General features: G+C 70.3%; 1 protein-coding gene across 4 annotated transcripts; it reads right to left on the reverse strand.

Moving 5' to 3' along the window:
- Positions 1 to 36: 36 nt before the first annotated feature.
- Positions 37 to 10,131, reverse strand: CBARP (CACN subunit beta associated regulatory protein). 4 transcript variants are annotated; one of them, XM_055104293.3, is made up of 10 exons: positions 9,906 to 10,131; positions 8,146 to 8,271; positions 7,929 to 8,068; positions 7,651 to 7,715; positions 7,151 to 7,295; positions 6,725 to 6,896; positions 6,345 to 6,485; positions 5,581 to 5,791; positions 2,648 to 3,026; positions 37 to 1,895 (listed from the first exon to the last, which is right to left on the reverse strand). In XM_055104293.3, the coding sequence occupies exons 2-10, from the start codon at positions 8,248 to 8,250 to the stop codon at positions 929 to 931; spliced, it is 2,325 nt and encodes a 774-aa protein (XP_054960268.1). In that variant the 5' UTR covers positions 8,251 to 8,271; positions 9,906 to 10,131; the 3' UTR covers positions 37 to 928. The 4 variants fall into 4 exon arrangements, with proteins under 4 accessions (XP_054960268.1, XP_003813797.3, XP_054960269.1 ...); XM_003813749.7 differs by lacking the exon at positions 9,906 to 10,131 and having other exon boundaries at positions 8,146 to 8,938; XM_055104294.2 differs by lacking the exon at positions 9,906 to 10,131 and having other exon boundaries at positions 2,852 to 3,026; positions 8,146 to 8,935.
- Positions 10,132 to 10,352: the final 221 nt, after the last annotated feature.

Consider the following 10,352-nt stretch of genomic DNA (forward strand, 5'->3'; position numbering starts at 1 on the left):
CTTGGGACCCCAGAGAAAACCCGGAGCAAGCAGGAGTGTGCGCTCAATATTTATATCATCCAGAAAAGAAAAACACGAGAAACGCCATCGCGGGATGGTGCAGACGCGGCGGGGACTCGGAGGGTGCCGTGCGGGCGAGGCCGCCCAAATTTGGCAATAAATAAAGCTTGGGAAACTTGGACCTGGCCGTCTGGGTTTTGTTCGCGTCTCAACGTGGATGGGGAGGCAGCGGGGCGGGCGCCGTTGACATGCGGAGGGCAGTGGGGACTCGGGGCGCGGGAGGGCCGGGGCCGGCTCCTTCAGGGCCGGCGGCAGCAGCGGTGGCGGCGCGGTTATTGCTCGGAGGCGGCGCGGGCTGCCGCCAGCACACGCCGCAGTGAGGTAAACGGTCTCGGAGGTCGGCAGTCACGGCGTTGAGCCGCCTCCCGGCCCAGGGCGGCGAACTCGTCTGCGACCATTAGCGCCCCGCGGCCCCAGCCCGGGCGAGCTCGCGCACGCGCCCGGCACGCGGCGGCTCCATCGGGCCCGGTGGGCTGCGCGTCCCTCGGGTGGCGGGCCCTGCGACTAAGCGGCCGCCCCGTCCGGGTCAGAGGGCGAGTGATCGTTGTCCTCAGGAGTCCGAAGCTGAGAGCCGTTCACGCCCCTTCCTTCCCGCCCAGCCGGGGTCTCCGCGGCCCGCGCCTCACGACGCCCAGCACCCGGCAAGCACCGGAAAGAGCAGTGCGCACTTCGGCGGCGCGAGGGCGGCCGGGGCTCTGCGCGTGCGCCCTGAAGCGGCGAGCGCGCCTCCGTCGCCCCGCGCGTGCGCGAAGGGCCCGCGGTCCCCGCGCATTCGCGTCGGGGCTTCGCGCCCCCACGTCTCTCCCGCCGCCGAGGCCCCGCGCGGCGCCGGAGAAGCTGCCAGAGAGATGGGCCCAGGACGCGGGACTTAGGCCGGGCTGTGGTCGGGGGACGTGGGGGCGGCGGCGACCAACGCGGGAGTCGCCACGACGGGCTCGGCGAGGCGCGGCGGAAAGAGTCTCTCGTCGAGGCCAGCCGCCAGCTTGTCCAGCACCGACCCGGGGGGTAGGACGCACAGGCCCGAGCCGGGGCACCCCCCGCCGCCCGGCTCCTCCTCGATGACGGGGATGGCGGGGTCGTCGCCGGCTCCGCCCAGGGTGCGGCCGTCGGGCGGGCCGTCCACGCTGTCGCCGCGCCGCAAGGGCGCACGCGCGGGTCGGGCCGCGCCGGCAGGCGGTGCCGGGGTTCCGGCCAGGGCCGGGGCCGCGCGGGCGCCGGGGTCGCTGTGCTGCCGGCCACGCTGCCACTGTTTGCGGGCGTGCGGGTGCGCGCGGGCACGGTGTCGCGCGGCAGCCGGCGTGTCGTCGAAGTGCGGGTCGTGGCGCAGGAACTCGTGGAACAGCGCGTCCGTCTTCTCGTCGATGCTGTAGTCGCGGCGCGGGCGGCGGGGCCAGGCGCGCGGGCTGCGGGGCCGGGCGGGCGCGGCAGGTGGCTCGGTGTCGTCGCCTGCGCCGCGGCCCTCGATGCTGGCGTAGCCGCTGTCCATCTGCAGCAGCCGGCGCGCCTCGCCGTCCTTGGGCCGCGGCGCGGGCGGGGAGGGCGGCGGGAAGGCGGGCGCCGCGCCCCCGGAGCCTGAGCCCGAGCTGTCGCCGCTGCGCACCGAGTCGCGGTCGTTGCCGCTGCTGCTGTGGTCCGAGGCGGCCGCATGCAGCTCAAGCGAGGCGCGCAGGCTCCACAGGTCGCGGTAGCTGGTCTGGGCCTGCTCGGGGCCCGCGTCCCGCTCGGCGTCCGGCTCCAGTGGCGGCTGCTGCTGCTGCTCAGGCCCCGCGCTGCCCGCGCCGCGCTCCGGGGGGGAATCGGGGCTCGCTCCTCCCGCTGCCTCGGCCGCCTCTAGCCTGCAAGCCAGGCCGCGCCGTCAGAGCCCCGCCGAGCCCCGCGCCCCCTACCCGGCCGGCCATCCCGCCTCTGGATCAGGGAGGGTGGACGCGGGTGGGACTTGGGACTCGGGCGGGCCTTGGAAGGTGAGAGCTTTAAAATGAGCCAGTGTGTTTTGCAGGGGATGCGTCTTGCGTTGACCCTGAGCTGTGGCGCCTGCTTGTTAAGCAGGGTGCCTCCATGCTGGACTGCAGACGGCGGGGCCCCCTCCCTTGGAAGCCCCCAGGAAAAGTCAACATGCGTCTCCCCGGGAGTCACGTTTTCCCAGCCTCCCAGTGGACGTGGGAGCCGCAGGGGATAAACTGGATGCGGTCGAGTCCAGCTCAGCCCCTGCTCCAGGCTAGGGCTCTCTGCCCACCCATGCTGGACAACCAGCAGGAGGACAGTGCACAGACGTGAGGGTCACCCGCCAGACCAGGGCTGCCCCAGGAACCCTGCTCTGCCCCAGCCCCACGCCCCATTCCCATCCCACCGACGTGGGCCCTGGGCTTCAGGAAAGTTGCCCTTGGGTTGGGGGAGGGGTGCTGCTGGCCGGAGTGGTCACAGCGGCTTCTGAGAAGAGTGCCCAGCCTTGGGAGCATGGGCGGGGCGGGGGTGGGAGAGGGCCTGGGACCACAGCAGAACCCTTCAGGCCTCGGACTCCACCAGCAAGCAGCAGTACCAGCGCCATCCTCGGGGGGCCCCTCCTCCCCACCCACAGCCCTACCCTTACCCAGTCTCTCCCTGCTTCCCTCCTCTGGTCCATGCTGGAGAGGTGGCCCCAGTGAGTCCGCCTCTGGGAGGGGCCTTGCCGCTGGAGGCGGGCGAGCGCGTGTCCACGGGGCCTGGAGAGCGCTCCCTGGGCCGCCTAGGGGGGGGCGAAGGGGGGCAAGGGCCCACAGGTCCACCCCTAGCACCTCCATCTACTGAAAAATACCTGCCGAGAGCAGGGGGCGGGCTGGCCAGAAAGGGGCGGGGGCGCGGGAAGGCCACGGCGTCGCCCGCCCGGGCAATGTACTGGATGAAGTCCTTCTGGGGGGCGCCCCCCTCCTCCTGCTCCGTGCTCTCACTGGCTGCCCGCTGCCGCTGGAAGTGGTGCCGCTTGGGGGAACCTGCGCGGGGGATGTGCCGTAAGCGTCAGCCGGCATGTGCCTCCACCCGCTCCACACACACGCACAACGCCTGTGCCCCCCGCCACACACAACGCCTGTGCCCCCCGCCACACACACACAACACCTGTGCCCCCCGCCACACACACACAACGCGTGCCCCCCACACATACAACACCTGTGCCCCCCCACACACAGAACGCCTGTGCCCCCCATACACACACGGAACGCCTGTGCCCCCCGCCACACACACACAACGCCTGTGCCCCCCGCCACACACACACAACGCGTGCCCCCCACACATACAACACCTGTGCCCCCCCACACACAGAACGCCTGTGCCCCCCCATACACACACGGAACGCCTGTGCCCCCCGCCACACACAAACGCCTGTGCCCCCCGCCACACACACACAACGCCTGTGCCCCCCGCCACACACACACAATGCGTGCCCCCCACACATACAACGCCTGTGCCTCCCCCACACACAGAACGCCTGTGCCCCCCCATACACACACGGAACGCCTGTGCCCCCCCATACACACACGGAACGCCTGTGCCCCCCCATACACACACGGAACGCCTGTGCCCCCCCATACACACACAGAACTCCTGTGCACCCCCCATGCCTGTGCCCCCCGCCACACACACACAACGCGTGCCCCCACACATACAACGCCTGTGCCCCCCCACAGAACGCCTGTGCACCCCCCATGCCTGTGGCCCCCCCTACAGAATGCCTGTACCCTCCTACACACAGAACACCTGTGGCCCCCACACACACAGAACGCGTGTGCCCTGTCTCTGTCTCACACACACACAGGAGTGGGCCCTGGCTTGGGCCAGACCCTGACTGGCATCTCCCCAGGTCAGGTAGGTGCGGACAGTGGCTGTGTGTACACCCTGGAGTACAGGTGAGAAAACTGAGGCACGGAGGGGAGAGGTTCTGGGACCAGAGAGCCTGAGCAGGGCAGGGCCAGGAAGTGAGTGAGTGGAAGGGCCTCAGGCACCGATAGTGCCTTGGGGCAGCCCTGGCCAACATGTGGCCACTCATAAGGGCGTGTCCTGGACACCTGGTGGCCTGCACAGCCTGGCTGAAACTACGGAAGGCATGAGAGAGTCACATACAGGCTGGTGGGGGCCAACGAGGAGAGGGAGAGAGGTGCCCTCTCCTGCCAGCTCCACCCTGGTCTGGAGAGCGCTGGGGGACTGCCCCACCCCTGCCTCGGCCCCCTTCTCCCAACAGCCTCCCCAGCAAAGCTTGGGTGGGCAGGCCCCAGCAAACAGGTTCTGGGCTGCGCTGCAACCTCATTGGACTCTAAATGTCTCTCGTCGCCCCTGGGCCCCATTCATCTCAAGATCTGGATTCTCTCAGCTGGAGCGGGGCAGCCAGAGGAGGCCTTCCCCTCCCTGGCCCCTAGCTACCTTGGGGGGTGGGGGCTGGGAGAACTCACCCCACCCCCGCTGGCTGGAGTGAGGCCCCAACACGGGGTCTCCCACTGTCTGATGATGTGTTCTCTGTCATGCTGACAGCACCTTCTCTCTGCACTTGTCCCCTGTCCCTGCCTCACCTGACGACAGGACCTGCCACCCCATCCATAAGGCAGAGCGGGCCCCAGCCCCTGTGGGCTGCCCTGGCCCTGCTGAGCTGGCTGAGCAGGGCTGGTGCCTGCTGCCAGTGCTACAGACGGGACGCCTCTGCTCCCCACACAAACTCCTGCCTCGAGCCCAGATAAGGCAGCCCTGTCTCCAGGATCCTGCCTGACCCAAGGCCTGCAGAATTGAAGGGCTACTGTTAAACAGTCCAGGGATCTATGTGCTACAGCCCAGAGGGCAAAAGCACCCCCTGCCCCCTAGCTTCGGTAAGTTTTACTGGCACACAGCCACGTGCATTCGTCATGCAGCGCCTTTGACTGCTTCCTTGCCTCAACAGCAGCAGAGTCGTGGAGACACAGCCTCTCTGACCATAACCCCACGACCACCACCATCCGGGGCCTGATGGGAAATGTCTGCTGACCCCTGGCCCAGTCCAACACTTACTTCGTGTTAGAGGAAGTCAGAGCCCAGACAGGCAGAGGGCCTCGGCCAAGGTCACACAGCAGCTGATGGTCTGGCCAGTGGGCGAGGGAGGGGCCCCTGGGGAACCCACCTTCCACTCACATTCCCAGGGATGAGAGCCGAGCATGGCTGGGAGGGGATGCAGGCCACAGGCCCCACCCTCTGCGCTCCACAGTGACCAGGTGGCCCCCGACACCCTCCTTTACCACCTCATCCTGGATGCCCCAATGGCCCGAGAGCAGTCAGGGCGCGCAATGCCTTCCCGCACAGGTTCCCGGAGCTGGATGGGTCTGGCTCAGGCCGCCCGCACACTCAGCCCTCCCAGCCACCTGCAGAACCTCAGGCAGCACGCCCGCTGGCAGACTGGGCAGGGCTAGGCCCCAGAGCACCGGCTCCCCACCCAGCCCACAACCTCCTGCTCCTGAATGTCCAGGGCAGCCCCTGGCAGCCAGCACCCAGCCCACAGGGGCCCACTCTCCACCAGGTGCTACAGCTCACCTCTCGTGTCCAGACTGGCTGCCCGCTGGCTGGGCTCCAGCTTCCACTTCTTGACCTTGAAATAGGGGCTGGCCCCATCCAGGCTGGCATGGCGGCGCAGGCGGGTGAGGAACTGCAGAACAGTACCTGCCCCGGATCCCGGGCCCGCCTCCCCAGGCCCTGCTGCAGCCCCGGGCCCTCCAGCCTTGGTGCTCCTGGTACCGGCATCCAACTGGCAGGGAACAGAGATGGCACTCAGGCTAAGACTTCTTCCTGGGCCCGTGTGCTGGCCCCAGGTGGCCCTGGGTCTGAGAGACAGTCCCAAGGGCCCCCCATCACTGGGACAGAGAGGGGTACCTGCTCGGAGAGGGGCAGAAGCGGGAGGAGGGGCGCTCGGTGGCTGGGTGGGCTACACTAGGGTGCTCTGCCCTCTGGGGAAGGTCCCTGGATATGGGGTTTGGAGAGAAAACGAGGTGCGTGTCTAGAAGGTCTCTCGCCCACAGCGTGGGCTGCAGGTGAGGGAGGGCAGGGGTGGCGCACCCTCTCCAGAACCTAGGGAATGTCAAATGAGGTGGGAGCCTGGGGTGCCCCCTGCATGTGTGAGGACACGCCTGTGTCCGGTGTGCGGCCGGCTCCCTCTTTCTCCCGTGTGCAATGACCCGGCGGGCCAAGGAGGGCTGCGGTGGCTGGCAGGTCATAGGTTGACCTTGGTCCTCGACTGGGGACAGGGAGGGGAAGGAGCCTCCCCGGCTGTGGACACAAGGGGGACACGCAGGGGCCCTCACCGAGGTGCCTTCCCCAGAGTCGCTAGATGCCGAGGGGCTGATCTCCGCGAAGTCAGTGGCGCCCGCGGCTGAGTTGTAGGGGTCACCTGGCAGGGCGGAGCTGGGACCCACAGAGCGGCCGGTGAGGGCCTTCCCCGGGGGCTGTGGGACAGAGCCAGGTGGGGGAGGAAGCAGTGACAGGTCAAAGAGCATGGGTGGGTGAGGGACATGGGCGGGTGAGGAGCGTGCTGGGCTCGGCCCCCTGCCCTGCTCCACCCCACCCCGCCCATCCCGAGATGAGGGCCGCCCAGAAAGAGAGTGGGTGAGGGCGTGGGGGTCCGGGAGTCCCCGGGGCTGCCTCCCGTCCCCCGAGGAACCGGGGCTGCTGCCCATAGGCTCACCTGGAAGATGGCCAGAGTGGCTTTGGGAGAGGTGGCCGGGTGGGGCGTGGCGGCTGAGCTGGCCTCGCCTGAGTCACACTCGTGGATGGTGACAATCTTGAGGGGCGGCAGGTGCAGGTGCGTGAGCCGGGCATTCTTCAGGTGGTGGAAGTCCCCCTCCGTCAGTGTGTACCTGCGACAGCATCTGGCCGTCAGAGCCCGCCCACCTCCCATGCCCGATGCCCCAGCTGCCGTGCTCTGCCATCCACCCTGCCAGCCTGGGCAGGGGCAGGCGAAAGGGGGGCAACTGGCCAAGGCCGCCCCACCCCACGGTCCCAGTCCAGGAGCCTCCGCCTTGGTCCCTGCAGCCTCCGCACCCAGCCCCTCCCCTGTCCCGGCGGCCGGGACCTCAGGCCCTGGGGTGCCTCCCAACGCCGCCCCGCTTACCGGCGGCCCTTGTCCTGCGTCTTGCGGCTCTGCTCGAACAGCGCCGCCTCATTGAAGGAGACCCGGCGGCCCGTGGAGCTGGTGGACAGGAAGCGTTCGGTCTCCGCATCCTGGCACTCGGGGTCCTCTCCCCGGAAGTTGGGGTCTGCGTGGAGAGGCAGGAGAGGGTGGGCCCCGGGCGGGCCACGCCAGGCGCCTGGTCCCGGGAGGGCTGCTCCTCCGGGCGGCCGGGGCAGGGAGGGCTGGGGCCGCGGCGCGGGCGGCCGGGCGGGCGGGGCGAGGGACACTCGTCCATCCGCTCACACACTCACTCGCTCAGCACGCGCCTGGGCCCACCTACGCCTGGGCGTTAAGGAAACAGAGATGAGTCGGAATCGAGCTGCGCCCAGTCTGGTGGGGGAGACAGACAGACACAGACGGTCAGGCAGCCCGAGGGGGTGGCGGGTGGCCGAGGGGCGGATGGACAGGCGAGCGCACAGCCAGGCTGGCCAGCACCTCACCTTGGGCCGGGTGGGTGCCGTTGTCCAGGTAGGTGGTGGTGGTCTTCTCCACTTCCTCCATGGCCCTGGGAGAGACGTTGGGAGAGCCCAGTGGCACGGAGGGCCCAGATAGCCACAGTGGGTCTCGGCTCTCTGCCCCAAGCCAAGCCCGGCGCATCACCCAGTCTCCAGAGGCACAGCCCACTCTGTGACTCAGAAGCCAGTGAGGTAGACCCCCCACCACCCGATGGCACCCACACCCACCATGCACCTGCCCAGCCGAGGTGGGGGCCTCGCACCTGTTGAGGCGCTGGTGGACGTCCCAGCAGCGCTTGCAGAGGAGCAGGATGCCGGACAACACCACCAGCGTGCCCCCCACGAACAGCGACATCACCACCACCAGCAGCACGTAGTTGTCCAGGATGGGGTCTGGCTCTGCCTGCGGGCGTGCAGGGGGGGTCAGGTGCTGCTGGCCTGGATGACCTCCTGCCCCTCCCACCTGTCCCCTGCACCCACCGTGGGGCGTCCAGTGGCATTGTCCCACGACGTCGTCAGGGCTACTGTGGCAGTGGTGGTGGTGGTGGCGGTGGCGGCTGTGGCCATGGTGGCTGTGGGCTGCATTCTGAACTGGGGAGGAGGGCCCTGTGGGGAGGAAGCCTGGTCAGCTCCAGCTAGACCTACTTCTCCTGCAGGAGCCACTGCAGACAAGCCGGGTCTTCCCTGCAGGAACAGGAGCCCACACAGGGGGCAGTGACTCATGGAGAGGTAGCAGAGCCGGAGGCAGCCTCCACCCGGCTTGGCTCTGCCCAGCGGGCCCCAGGGGCTCTCTCTGGACCTCCATCTCCCATCCCCATGGCGGGGGAGGAGGCCTGGCCCTCTGAGGGTGCGCCTGTGCCCATCACAACTGCACACAGCCGGTGCGGCCTGTCCTGCAAGGTAGCGCCAGGCCCTGGAGCTCAGCGCTGGGCAGGGCAAGCACTCGGAGGAATGGGGACGCCAAGGCGGTGCAGCCGGCTCGAGAAGGACTCCAGACGCCCTGTCCGCCCCATCACGGGGGTGGGGGGCTACCCCCACCCCAAGAAGTTCAGCTACACCATGGCAGGGCCCACCCGGCCATGGTTGGGTAGAGGGAGACCTCCCGCTGCCTGCGCGCCAGGGAGGGTGCAGGGGCTGGTCGCGTGCTCCCGGGTCACGACTCCGGGAGGTGGAGGTCTCCCCGGTGCTGAGTGCTGGTGGGAGTGCAAGGGACAAAGAAGGCGCATCTGTTCCCAGCCCCGGAGAAGCTGGTTCCCATGGCGACTGCGGAGCAGGCCGCGGCTGGGGGGGCGGGTTGCCAGGGAGCGGCGGGGAGGGGGCGCGGGGGCGGCGGCCTGGGGGGGGGCGGCGGCCTCGGGGGGGCGGGCGCGAAGCCGCAAGATGGCCGCGGCCTCCTCCCCGCCGTGCCCAGCCCGGGCGCCCGGAGCATCCCCGGCCGCCTTACGCTCGGGGGAAACTGAGGCGGGGCGCGGCACCAGGGAAAGGAGCAGCCTGGACGCTGCGCGGCGCAGCCGGGTGGGGAGGCCCGGGAATCGCAGGGGGTCGGGGCTGGCGCCGGGGTGCTCGGCGGCCCCAGGTCAGCACCGCACGCGCGAGACCTCTCCCGGAGCGAGAGGAGCGCACAGGCGGCAGCCGCTCCTGCCCCTCCCGGACTTCCGCCCACACGCGACAGCGGGAAACTGAGGCCCAAAGCCGGGCAGGGTCCCGGCGGGGGCTGGTGTCCTCAGCGCTCCCGGTCACAGGCTGCCCGGGCCCTGGTACTGGGGGAAGGGGCCGCATATGTAGGTCGGGAAATGAGTTCAGGCTGGAGGGGGTGGGGACAGGCGCAGGATGGTGACCGGAGGCCGGGGAAGATGGCAGGAGGCCGAGGGGAAGAGGGGGGCTCCTGGGGGAGGCGGCTGCGGGAGCCGAGGGCGGAGGTTCCCCACGGGGCAGCACCGCGCCCCCGAGCCGGCCAAGGGTGGGGATGGCGAGCGAGGGGAGGCAGGGACCCGACGCCAGGGCTGAGCCGAGACGCCATCGTCCTCGCCCGACCTCACAGGGAGAAACTGAGGCTGGGGCGGGGCCTGAGCGGGGGTCCCTCTGCAGGCAGCCGGGTGGGGGGCGCAAGGCCCGGATCTCGGTCCCCACGCCCGCCGGGCTCCTCCGCGCCCTCCCTCCGGCCGCTCAGCCCACAGCCGGCTGCGATCCCCGGCCTGTCCCCCGTCCGCCCCCCGCAGCCCCGAGCCCGCCGCGCCTACCTCAGCGCCGGGACGAGCGGCCCATGGGCGGCGGGCTGGCGGCGGGCGGCTGCGTGGCGCTCGCGGCTGGCTCCGGCGCCCGGTGGCCGCGGAGCAGGCGGAGAATTTATGAATGGAGAGCGCGGCGCGGGGGAGGCCGGCGCGAGAGGAGGGGCCGCGCACGTGACCGCGTTGGCGGCGCGCCCGCTCCGCGCGCCCGGTGCTGCCCGGTCCCCGGCCCGCCGCCCCCGCTGCGCTCGCCGCTGGGTCTGGCTGGCTCCGCGCCGGCCACCGCCTCCCCTTCCCTTCCGGCCGGCGGGGGCGGGGGGCGGAGCCTGCGCTCCCGGGCGCCCACTCCGCACGCGGAGCCGCCCCCCGCACCCGCCGCGGCGGCCGAGCCCCGCCCCCGGCCCATCGGCACGATTCACCTCGCCCGGTCCTGAGGTCCCAGGGACGCAGCTCGGGGTG

Source organism: Pan paniscus, chromosome 20 (assembly GCF_029289425.2).
Source record: "Pan paniscus chromosome 20, NHGRI_mPanPan1-v2.0_pri, whole genome shotgun sequence".
In the NCBI taxonomy this organism is placed as follows: domain Eukaryota; kingdom Metazoa; phylum Chordata; class Mammalia; order Primates; family Hominidae; genus Pan; species Pan paniscus.